The sequence below is a fragment of the Panthera tigris genome, chromosome B1 (genome assembly GCF_018350195.1).
Source record: "Panthera tigris isolate Pti1 chromosome B1, P.tigris_Pti1_mat1.1, whole genome shotgun sequence".
NCBI classification, from domain to species: domain Eukaryota; kingdom Metazoa; phylum Chordata; class Mammalia; order Carnivora; family Felidae; genus Panthera; species Panthera tigris.
This window is the reverse complement of record NC_056663.1, coordinates 79,941,576-79,962,516: the sequence shown is the minus strand read 5'-3', so window position 1 is coordinate 79,962,516 and position 20,941 is coordinate 79,941,576. Positions and strand designations below refer to the sequence as shown.

The 20,941-nt window shown below is 36.9% G+C and overlaps 1 protein-coding gene across 3 annotated transcripts in view; it reads right to left on the bottom strand.

Moving 5' to 3' along the window:
- Positions 1-20,129, bottom strand: part of TTC29 (tetratricopeptide repeat domain 29) — a 240,511-nt gene extending 220,382 nt beyond the window's left edge. The window contains exons 1-4 of one of the 3 annotated variants that reach the window (XM_015541923.2): positions 19,928-20,129; positions 19,237-19,284; positions 13,857-13,954; positions 11,995-12,078 (exon numbers count right to left, since the gene is read on the bottom strand). In XM_015541923.2, coding sequence (XP_015397409.1) covers positions 11,995-12,078; positions 13,857-13,948 — 176 coding nt within the window. In that variant the 5' untranslated portion in view covers positions 13,949-13,954; positions 19,237-19,284; positions 19,928-20,129. The remainder of the gene's footprint in view (positions 1-11,994; positions 12,079-13,856; positions 13,955-19,236; positions 19,285-19,927) is intronic. The other 2 variants (XM_007091756.3, XM_015541922.2) reach the window with 2 other exon arrangements.
- Between the last annotated feature and the right edge of the window lie 812 nt (positions 20,130-20,941).

The following is a 20,941-nucleotide window of genomic DNA, read 5'->3' as shown; positions in this document are numbered from 1 at the left end:
TGTGTTGTCTCCAAGAGACTCATTTTAGATCCAAAGGTGAAAATAGGTCGAAAGTAAAAGGATGGAAGAAGATATTCCATGCAAATAGTAACCAAAAAAGAGCAATGGTGGCTACATCAATGTCAGACAAAATAGACTTGAAATTAAAAAAGTTTACAAGAGGGGCACCTGGGTGGCTCAGTCGGTTAAGCGGCCGACTTCAGCTCAGGTCATGATCTCGCAGTCCGTGAGCTCGAGCCCCACATCGGGCTCTGTGCTGACCGCTCAGAGTCTGGAGCCTGTTTCAGATTCTGTGTCTCCCTCTCTCTCTGATCCTCCCCCGTTCATGCTCTGTCTCTCTCTGTCTCAAAAATAAATAAACGTTAAAAAAAAAATTAAAAAAAAAAAAAAAAAAAGTTTACAAGAGACAAATCAGGACATAATACATTCATAAAAGATTCAATACAGGAAGAAGATATAATCATTATAAACATTTATATACCTAATAACAGACTATCGAAATACATAAGCAATAAAATGACAGAATTGAAGGGAGAAATAGATAGTTCTAAAATAATAGCTGAAGACTTCAATACCTGACTTTCAATAATGGTTAGAACAAACAAACAAAACATAAGTAAGAAAGAGAGGACTCAATAACACAATAAGCCAACTGGATCTAATAGACATATACAGAGCACTCTACCAACAACAGAATACACATTCTCTCAAAGGTACATGAGACATTTTCCAGAATAGACCATATATTAGGCCACAAATTAAGTCTCAGTAGATTTATTTTTTAAAATTTAAATTTAAATTATACCAAAGTATCTTCTCTGCCCACAGCTGGATGAAGTTAGAAATCAGAGAAGAAACTAGAAAATTCACAAATTTGTGGAAATTGAACAACATTCTCTTAAACAACCAATGGATCAAAGAAGAAATCACAAGGGAAATTAGAAAATGCTTAGAGATGAATGAAAATGAAAACACAACATAGCAAAATTTATGGAACATGATGAAAGTAGTGCCAAAGGGGAAATTTAATTGTAAGAGCTTAAATTTGTAAACAAGAAAGATCTTTCAAAAACATTTAAAAACAAGAAAGATCTCAAATAAACAGCTTAATTTTACAATTTAATGAATTAGAAAAAGTACAAACTAAACCCAGAGCTAGCAGAAGGTAGAAAATAACAAAAATTAGAGCAAAGACAAGTGAAATAGAGAATAGAAAAATAGTATTTTAAAAAATTAATGAAACCAAGAGTTGGTTCTTTGAAAAAAATCAGCAAAATTGAAAAACCTTTAGCTAGACTGACTAAGAAAAACAGAAAGAAAACTCAAATTACTGTAATCAGAAATGAAAGTAGGGACATTACTACTGATTCTACAGAAATAAAAAAAAATATGAGAGTACTATTAAAAACAGTATACAATAAATTCAATAACCTAGATGAAATGGACAAATTTCTAGAAACACAAAACCTATCAAAACTGAATATGAAGAAATAGTAAACCTGTATAACTACTAATGATAATGAATCAGTAATCAAAAATATCCAAACAACAACAAAAAAAAACCTGGATCTGATGGTTTCACTGGTGAATTCTACAAAAACATTTAAAGGACTAACACCAATCTTTATCAAACTTTTCCAAAAAATTGAAGAGGAGCAAACACTTCCTAACTTCCTAATTCAATTAGGAGAGCTTTGCCCCTGATACCAAAGTCAGACAAAAATACTACAAGAAAAGAAAATTACAAGAAAACCAATATCCCTTATGAACGTTGATTTAACAAATACGAGTGAACCAAACTCAGCATCATATTAAAAGGATTATACATCGTGACCAAGTGGAAATTCTTCCTGAAATGCAAGAATAGTTCAACATACTAAAATTGATCAATGTAATACACCACATTAATAGAATGAAGAAAAAATTACTGCATGATCATCTCAACTGATAGAGAAAAAGCATTTGAAAAAATTCAATAAAAACACCCAACAAATAAAAATAGAAGGAAACTACATCAACATAATAAAAGCCATATATGAAAAACCCACAGAAAACAGAATATTCAATGATGAAAGACTGAAAGCTTTCCTCTTAGTTCAGGAGCCAGGCAAAGATACTCAATTTCATCATGTCTTTTCAACATAATACTAGAAGTCCCAGCCAGAGCAATTAGGCAAGAAAAAAGAAATAAAAGACATCCAAATTGGAAGGAAATAAAATGATCTGTTTCCAGCTGTTGTAGAAACCTGGTGTAGAAAACCCTAAAGATTCCACAGAAAAAGCTGTTAGAACTAATAACAAATTATTAGGATACAAGGTCAATACACAAAATTCAGTAGCATACCTATACACTAATAATAATTTGAAAGGGAAATTAAGAAAACGACTTCACTTATAATAGCAACAAAATATAAACCAAGGAATTAACTAAGGAGATGAAAGACTTATACAATGAAAACTGTGAAACATTGTTGAAAAAGTTAAGCAAGATATAAATAAATGGAAAGACATCCCATGATCATAAATTGGAAGAGTTAATATTGTTAAGATGTCAATACTACCTAAATCAGTCTATAGATTCAATGCAATTCCTATCAAAATACCAATGAGAATTTTTGCAAGGTAGAAAAATCCATCCTAAAATTCATAATGAATCCCAAGGCATCCTAATAGCCAAAATAATCTTGAAAAAAGAAGAACAAAGTTGCACCCACTTCCTAACTTCAAAACTTACCACAAAGCTACAGTAATCAAACAGTGTGCTACTGGCATAAAGACAGACATATAAACCAATGGAATAGAACAGAGAGTCAGAAATAAATCTTCACATGTATGGCCAAATAATTTTTGATAAGGTTGTCAAAACTATTCAGTGGAGAAGGGACAGTCTTTTCAACAATTGGTGGTAGGAAAACAAGTTTATCCACATGCAAAAGAATGAAGTTAAACCCTTACCTAACACTGGATACATTAATTAAAATGGATTAAAGACCCAAACATAATTTAAAACTATAATATGCAAAGAAAACTTACGGCAAAGTTTTACAACATGGGATTTGGTAATGATTTCTTGGATATGGCATCAAAGGTACAGGCAACAAAAGACAAACTGGACTTCATGAAAACTAAAAACTTTTGTTATCAAAAGACATTATCAACAGAGTGAAAAGGCAACCTATGTAACAGGACAAAATAATCGCAAATCACGTATCATATCATGGGTCAACATCCATGATATATAGAGAACTCCTAAAACTTAATAGCAAAAACCAAACAATTCAATTCAAAAATAGACAAAGGACTTGAACAGACATTTCTCCAAAGAAGATATCCAAGTGACCAACCAATAAGCACATGGAAAGATGCTCAACATCACTAATCATTAGGGAAATGTAAATCAAAACCACAATGAGATACCACCTCATACCCATTAGGATGGGTATTGTCATAAAAGCAGAAAAAAATAAATGTGGGCGAAGATGTGGTGACATTGGCACCCCTGTGCATGGTTACTGGAATGTAAAATGGTACAGCCACTGTTGTGGCAGAATGGTGTTCCCAAAACAATCAAAAATAACATTACAAATTATTCAGAAACTCCACTTTTAGGTTCATAATCAAAAGGATTGAAAGCAGGGTCCTTAAGACATAATTGTACACCCATGTTCACAGCAGCATTTTATAGCTAAAACATGGAAGTAACCAAGTGTCCATCAATGCATAAATGGATAAGCCAAATGTAGTATATACATACAATGGAATATTATTCAGCCTGAAAAAGGAAGGCAATTCTTACATATGGTACAACATGGATGAACCTTGAGGACATTGTGCAAAGTGAAATCAGCCAGTCATAGAAAGATAAGTGCTGAATAACTTTAGTTACATGAGGTATTTACATGAGTAGTCAAAATAATATAAACAGAAAGTAGCATAATGGTTCCTAGGAGTTGAGGGGAGCAGGTAAGGAGAGGTATTGTTTATTGGTTACAGAGTTTCAGTTCTGCAAGTTGAAAGTAATTCTGGAGATAGATGGTGGTGATGGTTGCACAACAGTATGATTTAATGTCACGGAGCCACACACTTAAAAACAGTTAAGATGGAAAATACTATGTTATGCATATTACAATCTAAAAATCTTTTAAAAAGAGAATAATGTTGTACATTTCTAATGTAGAGTTAGGCATCACCTAATTTTGCTATACCAAAAAAGACTCTGATCTGGTAATATTTGTGGAAGCCCTGGGAAAGCAAAAGGATATTTGTGAGCCTATATCCTAGTTTTGCTTTAAGTACTGAGAAGGTGACACTAGTTACAGTAACTCCAGTTTCCAGAACAGAAAACAGAATAGGGCGTGGGTATGAGCCAGGGGGTGATTTTTACATAATTGCAGTAATATCAACATTTTGAAGATTATTTTTTAGCCATAATGGAGAATGGAAAAAGGCCTAATTAATTTAGATATTCCCTTGCCTTCTTTCTCAATACAGACAGAATACAATATCAAAGACAAAACTCAACATAACAAAATCATCTTGCCACGTGAATTACAGGTGATGTGGCTAGGTCATTGCTCATCCCACAGACAGTTCTGACTGATTCAACCTCTCTGGTACCTGGGTGTTTATCTCCTTTTATCACTTTGTTCCTTGTTCCTGAAAGAGCAATTTCCCAAATGATTTCCAAATACAGGAGGGCTATTGTGCACTTTCAGGTTTACAAGCTATTATGGGAAAGAGCCACATTCTCTGGCTATCTTCCTTACATTTCTCAAACTGTAGGTTTATAAGTAAAGCAATCTTATTATAGTAATGGTAAGTTAAAGCAATTTGTAGAAATGTTTTAAAGGGGGTTGGAATAGCTCAGCAGACTATACAAATTGTATTGCTTGGTGTAGCATAAGTAAGTTTATGAAAAATTTACCATAAGTTGAAATAAAAAATATTTTCCCCTCGTTGGTTAGCATTACTAAGTTTGAAATTAAAACTTATTAAAAACTCTATCTTCTGGGGCGCCTGGGTGGCTCAGTTGGTTAAGCATCCAACTTTGGCTCAGGTCATGATCTCATGGTTTGTGAGTTAAAGCCCTGCATCAGGCTCCTTGCCAACAGCTCAGAGTCTGGAGCCTGCTTTGGATTCTGTGTCTCCCTCTCTCTCTGCCCCTCTCCGGCTCATGCTCTGTCTCTCTCTCAAAAATAAATAAACATTAAAAAAAAAACACACAAAAATCTCTATCTTCTGAACATGATGAAAATGATACCTAGGTAACAAAGTAAAATATGTAATTATACATATGTAAAGAAAAGTGATAAATGAATATTAATACCTAAATCAACACATAATGTTAATGTGAAGTATTTAGGTTACATATATTATTAGTAGATGCTTTAAAAGCAAAAAAAAAAAGATCAGTGACTGTTAAATAGCTAAAGTAAATGTTGTCTACATGTGTTTCTTATACAGAATTTCATTTAACTTTCATAAGAATTTCCTATTATCATTGTGCTTTCCAAATGGTTGTGGAAATCAAAGATTAGAGAAATCAGATAACCTGCATAAGATCACACAGATATTAAGCAGTAAAACCAAATTTCCAACTGAGGGAGAAATCAGCTCCCATAAAAGCCACAGCTGTAATGTCATGATTCCTGTGCTTTTGCCTTACAAAGATTTTTTTTTAAGTCTAACAGAGCTGCTAAGTTTAAACATCATATATGAAAATAATATTTTAAAGCAAACTTTTAAAAGACATAGAGACATAAATGCCTAAGAAGTTGGCATTTGAAACCTTTCCTCCTTTTTTAATTTATTTAGACTTAGTTTTGATGAAACTATGAGATCCTCTTTGCATCTAGGGAACAATTTTTTTTTAACTTTTTAAAGTCTATTTATTTTGAGAGAGAGACTGAGAGAGCAAGTGGGGGAGGGGCAGAGAGAGAGAGGGAGAGAGAGAAGCTCAAGCAGGCTCAGTGCTGTCAGCACAGAGCTCAACATGGGCCTCAAACTCCTGAACCATGAGATCATGACCTAAGCCAAAACCAAGAGTCGGAAGCTTAACTGACTGAGCCACCCAGGTGTCCCTGGAACAATATTTTTAAAAGTTCTTTCCAACTACATTTCTTAAATTCCAAAATTTTAAATTTTATTAATATCAATATTCTTTAAAAAAAAATTATGGTCAAAAAAGTCTTTCCCAGTTTCCCATCCTAGGGATCCGCTGTGGAAACAATACTAGAATTTGAAGAAACAAACAAACAAACAAAAGTTACCCATCCTCTGTTCCTATCAGTATTCCCTGCTATTGCTTAATTTTTTTATACTCATGATAAGGTAAGGACTAATTAATGCCTTTCCGAAACTTCAGAACATCAAAATCCTGTCTCTCTTTCTTGAATCAGTAAGACCTTAAAGCCCGGTCTGCTACCTGGAAGGAAAGAAGGGCAGCTTCCATCCCTCTCTTTCCTGACTGTTCCTGTTAGTCATGGAGCCATTTATTTGTCAACTACCCTTTTCAGAAAGTTGATTTGCAAAACTCCATACAGAATTTAACTTGTCACATCACAAAAGAACAAAATGTTTTGAAGAGAAAACCAAACGATTTCACAAAATTATTTAAAGGTAAACAGGATAAATGAAGCAGAGCTTTGAAAAGCACACCGAAGGGGTCTAAATTCCCATGGTGTTAATGTGAACTATATCCTGAATAAACTTCGCTCTGTCACGTATATTTTGATAACCTGGCCGTTGTGCAAATCCAGGTGCTACATTTGCTTAAAACAAGAGTATCTGTGATTCATAAAAGCGTCTTTGGAAGACAATTTTGAGATAAACTCAAGACGAAAACTTAACACTGGCAAAATGCTAATTTACTTTAACTGTGTCAGTATAATACAATTCAAAATGAGGAAGGGGTGAAAGCCATTAAAAGATATGAAAATAAACGGTTCTTTGTCTCTACAACCCAAACTCATTGAATATGACAACTGACAGTCTAATTGCCACTTGTGCTGACAAAGTGACGCTTACTGAGCTTTAACTGATAATGCTGAGAGATGCTCTGAAAGAAAGCAATATCTTAGAGATGCACACATCTCTATTTGATCTAAATCTATTCTTCCACATAATAAAACGTGGTATCTGAAGAAGAAAGATTAGCACTCTCTGTCCCTTGATGATTTTGTTTATTTGTATCCTCATACACATAGCTGAAGCTGTAAAAACTGCCCCCCAGAAATTTTTATTTGAATCTACAAATGACACTTTCATTACTTAGTTATTCAAAGCAATTACGATATGATAATAAATGATACTTTCAATCCTTTTAAAAAATACAATATTCTGACAATATAATACAGAACAAAAAGCAAAGCACAAAACCACAACAGGATCTTCTTTAGTTGTTAAAGGTGAGTCAAATATTATCAATGAACTATTTGCAGATTTATCTAAAAAAGTCAAATTGTCAGTGTTAATTATATTGTACGTGAACACAAAACGTGGGAAAAATGTACCTACTAGGCACAGAAATAATCCAGTCACTTAAAAAGTAATGAAGCATACTGAAATTCTTCTGCAAATGCAGATGATAAACAAAAACAAAAACAAAAACAAACAAAAAAACCAGAAGCCCTTTGCTTTTGAACTACTTTACCCATTCCCAAGTAAAATGATCCCCCAATTGGATCTGGCCATTCCAGGAACTAGTCTATACTGTCTTGCTCAATTACTCATTTAAATTTTATGCTCCTATTTGTGTATATAAGACACTTTTGAGGAGTTAAACTTCTTTGATTCAATATTCAAACCAGTTAACAAACAACATTGACCTGAAAATATTGCAAGCAAAGAATATCCCTAGCAGGCTACCTATTTCACGGTGTTTATGTAACATTTTGTTCATTCATTCATTTAACTTGCAGTTGTTGGCTTCTGGCCACGTGCCAAGGCACACAGAGACATGCTCCTGTGCCCGTGCAGATCTATTCTGCTGGGATGAAGACAGTCAAAATACAAACTCCCAATGCAAGAGGGGGACCAAATTATAGCAGAAATAGAACCAGATGATTTGGCTGAGAGTAAGTATAGGTGGAGTGAGGGCTACTAGATTATGAGGTCAGGAAGTGGGAGACTGAAGGGGTCACATTACCTGCATGACAAGAAACAGTATCAGCAATAAGGCCACAATGAGAAGAATGAGTGGCGGGGAGAATGGGAGATGAAGTCAGAGAGGTCAGTGAAGTCCAGATCATGTACAGCAAAGTCCAAACAACAGTAAACCTTAGAGTTTATCATAAGAGCAATGGGAAGCTCAGGGGGTTTTAAGCAAATGAATGTCATAATCTATTTTTTTCAAAAAATGACTCTGGAAGCTGAAGTTTGGCAGAGTTAGAGGGGCTATGTGAAGAGCAGCCAGGACAATTCTAGTGTCCATGGCAAGGGATGATGGTAGCTATGCAATGAAGAGAAGTAGATGAACACAGAATATATTTTGGAGTTACATCTGATAGGTCATAGAGATGGATTAGATGGGGGAGGGTGGTGAAGTCAGGGCGAAACTCAAGGCTTCCTTGGTGCCATTTACTGAATATGGGAAACACCGTGGGGGGAATATTTGTTGGGGGAGTTGAGGGAAAGTAGGGATAAATCAAGAGTCATTTGTGGTCATATTAACCTTAGAATGTCTATTAAAAATACAAGTATATACGGAAAAGAGGCAGTTGGATATAAAAATCTGGAGCTCGGGGCTCCTACTGGCTCAGTTGGTTAAGCATCTGACTCTTGATTTCGGCTCAGGTCATGATCTCACAGTTCGTGAGACCAAGCTCCACATCAGGCTCTGGGCTGACAGCGTGAAGTCTGCTTGGGATTCTCTCTCTCTCCTCTCTCTCTCTCTCTCTCTTCTCTCTCTTCTCTCTCTCTCTCTCTCCTCCTCCTCCTTCTCCCCTGCTCACACTGTCTCAAAATAAATAAATGAATATATTTTTAAAAATTTGAAGCTCAATAGCAAGCTCAGGGTTGAATTTATAAATGTGATAGTCATCAGGATATTGTGATACTTAAAACTTTAAGAATGGATCCAAGGAGAATGTAGCTGGAATACAAGGCCTAGGATTCAGCCCTAGGACAACCCACCACTGAGAGTTTGAAAAGAAAGCCAGCCAGGAAAGACTAAGGTGGCACAGTCAGAGTTTGGAGGAAAACCATAGAACATGGCATCCTGGCAGGCACAAGTACACAGTGATCAATGGCAGAGTGCTCAACTCTATCAGATGCTGTGAAGACATCAAGAAAGATGAGTCCAGAAACATCATCATTATATATTGTAAAAATGAATGACGTTGGTCACTCTAAACAGAGAGATTTCTGTGACTTCTGGGGCTGGAAATCTAGTTAGAGTCAACTGATGCAAAGAATGGGTACAAATATTGAGACAGTGCTTCTGGTTGCTATGAAGGGTAGAGAAAAATGGGACAGAACCTGGAGGGGGATAAGAAGTCAAGGGAAACACTAAAGTCAATATGAATGCTAAGTGAGACTGATCCAGTGGAAAGGGAGAAAATGATGATGTAGAAGAAAAATGTGTTTAATTGCAGGAGAAAGTCTTGGAACAAGTAAGAGCGGATGGTATTCAGAGCATAAGTAGAGGCATCATCCTTAGACAAGAATAGGAACTTTCCACCCATTATGATAGAAGAGAAGTCCAGAGTATAAAGTTTTTGGGTTAGATGATGAAGCATTATTTTGGGACTCACATTATTTTGGGACAGAGAGCACATACATATTATGGGATATGTATATCAATTATATAATGAACATGTATATAACCATCTTTATACACTTGATCTTAGCATGTATAAAGCAGTGTATATAGAGATTTAAAGGTTTATCATAGACATTGCTTTTGTCTGACTGAAAATTTGATTCATCAATGTCTTCCCCTTTTATATTGAGGATCTGTGATGTCCTAGTTTGGTCACTTTATAATGCTACCAAACAGAAAGCCAAACTCAAAATCTGTCTTCCTTGGTAGGTTTTATCCTGATTTCCTCTAGACCTTGAGGCTGCCCCTCATAATACAATCAGCACTCATTTATTCCATATTTGTTTCCTGTTTGTAAATATTGTTTCAAATAGAGACAAGGAAGGGGCCAAATATTTTATAATAACATATCATTGTCTTTCCCCCTGTGAAAAACCTAGTATTAGATAGAAAGCAGGCACTTGAAGGCTTGCTGACCAATTTATCTTTTTAGAGTTGAATGACTAATAAAAAGTTTTATGTAGCAATTCCTTGGTTAACAGAATATGCATAATTCCTATGGCACCTGCTGAGTATTGCTGGGAGATGATGAAATTATTCATCAACTTTCTCCCTTACATGTTATTCAATTAGTTTGTCTGTGGCAAAGCCTAGAATATATATCAATCAAAAGAGTGAACTAAGTACAAGCTATCTTCCTATTAAGGTTTGCATCCACTATCTTAGCTTTGGTCTAAGAAAGTATTCAGGTGCAGGAAACTTTAAGGAGAATGCAATTGTAAGGATTGAGATTTATCTGGTGCTACTTGTTTTCTGTGGCATATTATGGATTTGAAATAATTTTGGTAATACCTTTAATCAAAAAAATATTAAGAGAATGCTCATCAGCAAAGCCTATTTTGCATTTTTAGGTCAAAGTTTTCTTCAGTGCAGACTGAAAGCTTAGCAGATTTTAAGTGCTGTATATGGATTTCTAGCTTGTTAAAATATCTGAAGCATGTTTAATTCCAAATTTAATTCCTACTTCTTAAGTCAATTACAGATATTTGTAATTCATTATATTTAAATAAGAAGGAAAATATCACTCATATATACTTTTCTTTCAAGAAGTATCATCAGACAATATTAACCTTTAATTTTAACCAACAGGTTACCATGGAAAGTTAATAAATCAGCAATCAGAAAAGCATTTACCCAGAGGGCCCATATACCACATATGGAAGTCAATAGCATTCCAAGGAAGACAGTGATTACAGGTACCATAAAATTTTGTCACTCTATGAAGTAACTACTGACAGAATGAACTATTCCATTTTTCCACATTATATGCAAATTCACAAAGATAATATCTAATCAAATGAAACATATCAAGACACTTGGAATTTTACACTTTGTGAAAATCTATACCAAAAATACTAAGAAAGTACTTTCAGTAGAATCCCACAGCACTAGACAATACTAGTAGAGAGGATGCTTTAAAAGCATTTATTTCATAAAATATTTTAATTGAGTCATCTAATGAGTTTCATAAGATGCATGTGTATTAAAATATTTCTATTTTTCAGTACTTATATCTAACGATCTGATGATAACATAGCCACCAAGTCTACAGACAAGAAATATTAAGCCTTTTTAGCTATTATTATAGGTTTTTATTCATTTCTCACTAACCTACACAGATTTTTATACTGTTTTTACTCAAACCATAAATTAGTTTCTAACGTGATAAAATGGCAAAGTTCGTGTTGTCCATTGATAAAATAAATCCAGACAGTTTAGATTTATGTAAAAAGTAACCAATAAAGTACAATCCACTCATTCTTTTGTGGGTTTTTGGTGGGGGGAGGAACATATATTTGTAAGGAATTGTTGTTTTAAGTTGCTAGGAAAAAGAGATATGATCTTTCTCTAAAAGAAATTTCTCCCCATGGAGGCAATACACCTTAAAATGGAAGTTAATAAGCAATTAATAGCACAGACTTAACTAAAATATTGCAAATGTGATAGTATAATATCTTGGTAAATATGAGAATTTTGAAAGCCATGAAATTAAAGACTTTGATATGTGTAAGATCAATAGACATGACTTATCACTATTTAATATGGGCTTTAATTTTTAAATGCCATGTTCCAATGAAAAGGTTGTACTGCACAAGAAAACTGAAATTTCAATAAAGAATCAAGACAAAAGAAACAAACTTTATATTAAAGTACCTTTAAGAGGTTATACTTACGCAGCAACCTCCTCTTTTGACAATCCTTTGAAATTCACCTCCAGATAATGATCTATGTCATCTTTTTCTTTGATCAACTGAGACCTAAATGAAATGGAAAGAAATAATAAAGCACTGCTTTATCAAGTGGAAAAGCTCCCAAATATATAAAATGCCACCAGGAGAAGAGAAATACTTAAGGTATAATACTATATATAATAAATGTTCTACAATAGCTATAGACTTAGGTTGTTGATTAATAATTTCCAAATTTTCATTTTCTTGAATGGAAAGGGACAGGGAAGAATATTAACTCAGCGTGCAAACAAATAAAGCACCAGTACATTAAAAGAATCAGCATTCTTAAGTAAATGGAGTTTTCTCCTCCAAGCTTATAAGCTCTTCCATTGTACTCACATTGCTTCACACTGTAACTTTCCAATACAGAAGTCATATTCTGTCTCACACTGGATTTTGAACTAAGAACACCTATTTGATACAAATGTATAAAATTTATTTGTTCTAAACATCACCAACTGTGCACTGAAATGTTTGAGTGGTTTTTTTTATCACACATAAATTCAAATTATTTTTTAAAAAAGTGATTTTAAGAAGACTTGACTGAGAAATACATTACAGTTGTAGTGTATTTATTCTTCACACTCCCTTGCACCTTTAAAAACAAGCATACTACTAACATCCTGTAACAATGGAAGTACAGGCCTAAACAAGTATGTGTTTTTATTCAGAAGCTAATGTAAAATGTTAATACAAAACTATGCCTTAAATGGTGATGAAAAAAATGTTTTTTCTTCAATAAAATGAATACAAGAAATAGTTTTCTTTAAAAACTTTATTGTAGAGATGTGAGATTGGGCTGTGTTTGTGCTGGTGTTGAAAAGAAAATGAATCTCAAGCATTATAAAAGACAGGAAGAACAAGCTTTGTCAGACTTTGTAAATATTCCACATTATTCAAAAGTAAAATTGAAAATAAGAATATACATATACCCTGAATTATGCATGCATCAAAAAATCTGTTTTTCAAATTTTCTGAAAGGAAAATTTGATTTGCTATTATAAGGGAACTTTTATGTTAGTTTAGCTGTATGCATTTATTTTGGTCCAGGGACTTTGGTCTTTCCCAGAAATACTAAAGTATGGTCCTTCTCAAAAGAAAGTAGTTTCGTAATACTTTGATCCTTATGCCTTGCAGGAAGTGAAAAGTTGGCATATGAAATAAATAATCAAACCTACACAAATTATTTATATTGATAAATAATATTTGCATCACTATAACTCAATAAAGCCATAAATGGCAATTTCTAAGGAACAGTTTCTAAACACATTAATACTTAGGGCAAAATACATTGTTCTCTGTCCTTAAGTTTCTGTGTGGCAGCTCCAGGAGCTCAGCAGTCCTTCACGTGCAGCAGCATTTTCAGGCCCCAGGATCACTTCAGTTCCTAAATCTTGCCTGCCAACTTACCCCAGCAATAACACTGGGTTCTCCTTCCTCCAAAACGGAAATCAGCACTCAGGACCTTTGGATTAGAAGCTATCCACCTTTCAGTCCTAAAGCCTCTGCTTTCAATTCTCCATCAACATCTTAAAAAGCAAATATATCTCCAATGTTTTATAGGACCATGATATAATTAGAACAGGAAATAAAACACTCAAATGAGCACTAGCTTGCTAAGCAAATAAATTCTTAATATTTGGATGAAGTTCATCAATCCTTTTGAAACAGCAGACCTGAATATTCTGAATATAACAATATACTTTTGTCTTTCAACAATTTTGTTTTCTGAGATGTGTTATTGACATTTCTTACTGCAATCAGTTCATTCTGTAGGAAAAGAAATGAAAACCAGGGTCACGTACCTTGGAATCGTGCTGGGGAAACATGGCAGCTTCTGTCTGGCTAAAGATGTAAGCTTTGGGTGTGTCATGGGCAGTGGGGGCAGGGTGGTCATTTTAGACTACAAAAAAAAAACCAAAACACAAAAACAAAAACCAGAAACAGTATTTTAACGAATGAATCTTTCAAATAATCCTTTAAGACATAATTAGAGATCCACAGTCTGTCATCTTAGCTGAGAATGCCTCTGTGTGTAGAGCTATAGCTCTGTTATTCAGGAAGGATACTCACTAAGTGGATTCTGCAGGTGGCTTCTCATTATTTTCTTCTACTATGTGCCTTTTGGCCAATTTATTACTTGTCTGCATCTCTACCAACAATGGATAAGGAAAAAATCTGATAAATGAATTGAAGATTCAGACAATCAGGGGCTTTGGTAGGAGTTTTGTTAAGGGACATGGTTGCAATTAAAGAGTGAAGATTTTCAGGACAGCTATAGATTTCAAATGCTCATGCTTTGCTTTCCTGTTACAATCAATAATTGAAAATTGCTCATACTTTGCTGTTTTCTAAAAACTTTCTCACTCACAAATAAAGGCTTTAGAAGTGATGGATGCTAAGACTGATTCTCAACAAGGAGACAGCTTCCCCAAGAGGCACACAGCTACCATAGTGTAACAAATCACTTCAAAATATAGAGATCCAGAAAAGATTGTTTAAAACAACCATCAATTTATCATCTTTCACACTTTTTGTGGGTCAAGAATTAGGACAGGGTACAAGGGATGGCTTTTCTTTATGCCATGATGACTGGGGCCTCTTCTGAGAAGACTCAGAAGTTTAGGGGTAACTCAATGGTGGGGGGAGGGGGGTGGTCAGAAATCATCTGTGTCTCATCCCTTGTATCTGGTAATTAAAAGTATTAGCTGTGACCTTAACAGGCTATTTTCCAGAACACTACATTTGGCCACCTCATAGGGCTTTGGCTTCCTCACAGCCTGGCAGCCTCAGGCTTCTCCCGCAGCAGCTCAGTGCTCCAAAGACAAGTATGCTGAAGAAGAGCCATGGAAACTATATCCACTTTCAGAGCTTGGCCTTGGAAGTCACATAGTACTGCTTCTACTGGGATAAAAGTCCTGTTCAGATTCAAGGCTAAAGAACATAGATTCACCTATTGATGGGAGAGTATCAACACCACATTGTATGAAGAGAATGTGGGATGGAGATATTGTTGTGGCCATCTTTGGGAGATGTAATGTGTCACAGTGGGTAAGGTAGCTGAGCAATAATGAAGGTGGGTCTATAAAATCAAGTTATCTAAAATTTACCCTAAATAGGAAGAAGTGTGGACATAATGTCTGTGGACGTAGAATGGAAAAACTGTCACATGCTGCAAGGGCTTTCAGATGCAAAAGAACACACATTTCTACTGTTAGAGAGGCATCTAAAAGGCCACAGCCTCTTGATTCCACCACCATGTCCACCAGTTGTGATGTCTATCCTAAGCCTCACCAAACAACTGAAAGGCTTATTTTAGGTTTTAAGTCACTTACTTCCAGCATTTACTACATGTGAGACCCAGGGTAAAGCACTATCAACCTGGGCCTTAAATATATTTAACAGATATTTATTGAGCTACTACTTGGTGCCAAGTACTGTTCAAGGTGCTAAAGATATAGCAGTGAACAAAAAAGATGAAAATCTCTGATCTCACAAAATTTACATTATAGGGGTGATGTGGGGGAAAACAGATAATACACAAACATACAAAATATATATAATGTCCGATGATGATAAGATCTACAGCAAAATATAAAGCAGGGACCTAGAAATTACCCAAGTGCTCACCAGTAGTGAAGGCATAAATAAGAGCAGAATGAGATAAAGTCAAAGACATTAATGAGAAATTTGGTAGTGTTCTGATGGTGTAGGATCTTGAAGATTACTATAAAAACTGACTTTTACTCTCATTAAGAATCTTTTGGAGATTTTGAGCATAGGGGTAATATGACCTGACTTGCACCTCGAAAGGATCAGTTTTGTTTCTTTGAGCTTAGACTACAGGGGATGAAGGGCAGATAACACAGGCCAGCTGGGAGGCCAGTTGTTATGAAATCTGGGTGAAAGTTGATGGTTACTCAGGGAGAGGTGGAGGTGGAGAGATGTGGTCAGATCTGGGGTACAGCCAGCTGTGGACAGCCAAGGTACAATATTCCTCTAGTGCTACAAAGCCATGAGGGAGGGAGGTAGAAGAATAATAAGACTTGAGGGAAAGTTTTTGAAATAAATGAAAGATTATGAAAATAATTTTTTGCATAAAGAGAAAAGTATTTTTTTGTTAATTTTTTTAATGTTTATTTATTTTTGAGGGAGAGAGAGAGAGAGAGAGAGAGAGAGAGAGAGAGAGAGAGAGAGAGGCAGAGCGTGAGAAGGGGAGGGGCAGAGGGAGAGGGAGACACAGAATCTGAAGCAGGCCCCAGGCTCTGAGCTGTCGGCACAGAGTGTGATGTAGGGCTCGAACCCATGAAGCATGAGATCATGGACACTTAACCGATTGAACCACCCAGGTGCCCCGAGAGAAAATTTAATGCAGATCAGTGTCATGTTTTACATATGATGGAATCCTAGCATTACCCAGATTATCAGGGCATGGTATGATCCATGAAACAATGTCCACTTACTTTTAAATAGTTACAGCTTTAAAGCACACTGTCTGAACAGCAAATGTTATTTAGTCCTTTCCTACTTCATAACTTCATAATATAGTGACTTCTTTTGTAAATAAAACTAAAAAAAAACCCTACTCTTCTGATCAGACGTCATATTAACTAGTTGAGTTACTTGGATAACCAGAACTTACTAAATGACAACATTATGTAGAACATGTGGTAAGAGGTTAAGGCCAACATAAAGAAAAATCTCACGGACAGGTTTGAAGGCATACCAAAGGCTTCCCCAAGCCCACCTCTGATGAGCCTATTTCAGAGAAGCTAAGAAGAGTCTATGTTCCACAGTCCTCTGATGTTACAGAGCAAATCTGGGCCATCTCAGCTCTTAACCCTCATCTGTCTATCCTTAATGGATTTCTAAAGGGACAGGAGAAAACAATGACTGTGTTTGTTTCAGTTGGGGCATTTCATCCTCTATGAATTAAGACAGTTCTGAGAGCCCCCACTTTGCTTGCCAAGGGCACTGGGGCAGGAGTGATTTCTACATAACTGCAAGGGCCCTTGAAGGGTTCATCAAGGAGTTTCAAAATGAGGAAATAGTACTTGTAATTCTCCAAGTACTAGAAAGATCCAGCTGCTTGTAGACAGAAAGAGGCACCAAACCCCAGAGTGCAATCCAGCCAACAAGGTATGTAAAAGCCACCCCTGTAAAGTTGGGCTGTCAGTATGTGATGTAAAATTTATCCTTTTTGATGTTTACTTGGGTTAGATAATTGTTGCTAGAAAATATAAGCATCTAATGAAATCAAATGCAAACGCCACACGTGGAGAGGAACATGTCTTCTTTGTCACACATATGAACTGCGATTCTTTTTTTTTTCAATATCTGAGTCGTTTCCTACCATTAATGTTTCAGCTGCCAGTTCCTTCATTTTGCTCTCCTCTGATCTGAGAACATTAGCAGCAGGAGCACCTTTACTCTTAAATTTAGTTTAATGTTAGTATTGCAAGCCCTGCTGGCAAGCCTCAAGGCACAGACTCTGAATGGGGGGTGGTCAGAGCTGAATGATAAAGTGGAAAAAAAAGTTATTAACTCAATGTTGGAAAAAATAGGCTCCAACCAAACTGTGTTGGAAAGTTTAAGCTCAGAGTTAGGGTGAAAGTTGAGCAGGCTCCCCCCCTGCCTTAAACCCCACACACGTACCTGGCTTATGCCTGCTGGGAAACGGGATGTTGTTTCTCACAATTGATTCATGGTCACATAAAGGTATTTTGTTCTACACAACAGGTAATGTGTGAACTGAATTTTATGGCACATAACATTTGATATGCATCAAATATTTAAAGGTTTCCTACAACAAATTTTTTTAATCTAAATAATCACCATCTCTTTTGTAAGTTCAGTCTTATTTATGCTGAATTTTGTTAAAGTAGGAAGTTGGTGCTTTCTAGCAAATAGAAGCAGCCAAGAGGAAAATAAATGAGAAAAAACGCAAGCATGCTTAGGGACCTGTCATTTTAGTCTGAAATTATATCTGTAAAGGAAGCCCTTTGCTCTTTGTTGATATGAGTTGTATCACTTTCCTGGTGTTGGACAGACAGTGTTCCCAGCTCCTAGGTGAGCTCCACCGAGCGGGACAAATGGTTCAGGGTGACTATCTGTGTTCAAGCAGAAATGGAACACATCCTAAACAATGCGCTGTATCAGGGCTCTCCTGGTTCAAGAGCACAGAGGAAATCACACAAGATGGGTGTGACTGCAGGAAGGGAATGGTTCCGATCCAGGCACATGGAGACAGAGAATGTGAGGCACCTCTCTGGCTGGTACCAAAACCAGCTTAGCTCCAGGAGCCGAGGGTGAAGCAGTGTGTGAGGAGGACCCAGAGGCAGCTCTCCCAGTACCAGCAAGTGGGCGGTGCTGCATGTGGCACCAAGGGTGCTGAGACAGAGATCAAAAGGCCGCCTGAAGCCATTCCACTGTTGGTATTCAGAAGAGATTTGGTGGGTTCTTTGATCTGCTGGTTGGCTCTTGTATCACGGTTTGGCCCCCACATGCAAAGACAAATGAGAATGGAGAAATACAGGATGAAAGGTTTAAGAGTGCTGGGTCAGGATGAACGTGTCCCATGGTGAGAGTTTAAATTTCTGCCCCCCAAGTAAAATTCTTCAAAGAGTAACCCTCCTCCTCCGGCCCAGAGATGCCCTCATCAGGAAACACAAAGAAAAGGGTAGGCCTAGCACTGAGTAGACAGAGGCTACTTGGGGAGTGAGGAGGTCTGAGGCCGACTACCATCTCTAGAATTCAATCACTTTGGGATGTGAGAAAGCCGACAGACCACAGCAAACAAATTTATTATTTGTCATCAAGAGAATTCAAAATAAATATGATTTTCCGATCACCAATAAAATCATTTGTAAGAATTAGAACTGTTCACGTTATCACCATAAGCTCTTTTTACTATAAAAGCTTAAAGAAAACTATGGAAAAAGTATCAATAATTCTGGTCCTGAAAAGGGTAAAAGAAAGTCACACAAAGAAGCTGAAAGAGTTGCTAAACGTCTATCCCTTGTATCATAATTTTTAAACACCTCTAGCACTCAGTGGTAGGTCATGAGTTAGGTCATTAAATAAAAAGAAATCAGACATTTTCTACCAACTGACATTTCTTGATGATGAAATCAAAATATAAAGTAGGAAAAGTGTTGAAGGCAGGCCATGTTTCAGTTGACTTACATTCGGAGATTACTGCTGAAGGTCTCTCCAAGGTTTACAGACGTCAGTCTGAAAATTAGGAATAATGATAGCAAAGGAGAGAAGAAAAAAGTTACAAATCAGTTAACAGAATAACTCCTCTTCCTGTCCCAAATCATGGAATAAGAGTCACTCATACAAATAATACCAAGTACCTAATGTGTGTTTAAATGGACGTTTTAATACCAAAATGTAGTCCTAGGGGAGAAACTAATAACTAATTCAATGAAATGCCAGTACATCTGAATTATGTATATGTATTAATATATTCCAATACAAATGTGACATTAGGGATAACAATTTGATCTCTCAAACTTATTAGACACTAAGTTATCTTTACTCAAACAGCGGGCACCTCAGTTCCCTTTCTGTTCCTACTTAGTCCTAAACGGGACTAGTAATTTATTCCTACACCGGTTTATTTTCCCACTGCCCTCAGAGGGTCAGGTGAACTGGGAAGCAGGAAAAGCGCCTCTCCTGGCTCCTACTTCTATCCACTTCTTGAGGCTAAATGGCGAGGGCCTCTGTTCACGAAGCTTGAGAAGGCGTCTACACACTGACGAAGGAAGGTCTGCTGGGGTCACGAAAGGGACTGCACTGCCTGGAAGAGCAGCCCGCCTCTCCTGGGAACTGTTAAAGTCCTGCCCCGAGCTTCGCCTCAGCCGTCACGAACCTCGGTGGGCTGGCCCCGTGGGGCAGTTCTGGTTTTCCGTTCCGCCGAAGTGTGATCCCTACCGGTGGCAGGTGCTGGGCGCCGGTGCTGCCTCCTCTTCCAGCAGTTGTTCGGAGACCTGGCACAGTCTGCGCGGAGAGAAGGGACGCGGGAGCGTCGCCCGGGATACTGAGGGGGTGGGGCCGGGCTGGTGGGGGCGGGATTAGGCTAAACAGGGTCTCGGGATTGGGGCAGTTCCAGATTCCTCGGGCACGGGGGCGGAGCCTGGTGGGGACAGAGCCTACGAAGGCTGAGCGGGACCTCCAGATCTAGCACGCTTTTCAAACAAGGCAGCTTTCAAAAGTTTGTGGCCGCTTTCAGAAATTAGTTCAACTGATCCAAGGGTCTCCAATTTGCCGCCTGGAGTCATTTCCTTCATGGCGCCTCATTCTTAATATTTTGCTACATTTCCCTGATCAATGGGAAAGCATTCAGCTTGGCATTCGTGACCCCCGTGACCTGATGCCACTTTAAGGAACTGGAAAAGTCATTCATTCCCTTCTTCCTCAGCCTTTGTTGTAACCAGAACCATTTTTGCCCTGTCATCCATGAATACCTTTTCCACTCCTGTCTCCAGCAAGATAGTCCAATATTGAGTTGTGGTGAGTGACAGACTCAAGATCTCCTGTTCATAGAATCTTCCTGAACCCTGTCTTATTATTACTTTTTAAATTTTTTAGCTGAAACTCAGGATTTTATATTTACATTGACTAAATGTCAGCCTATTAATCTCAGCCCATCATTCCATCCCGTCTCTCACATGTGTAAGTGCAAGGAAGTGAGCTTTCTTGCACATTCTCTCATATGTATATAGGGCAAGAGGGTGAGGATTGTTGCTTATTACTTCTCAAATACAAACGTGCTGGAAAGTGAGGCTTTTATTCAGTGCCTACTGTCACACACTGTAGGAGAGAGAGCCAGCAATATTGCTCACGCAAGTCATTCTATTAGCCATAAATTGATTCTATTTGGAGT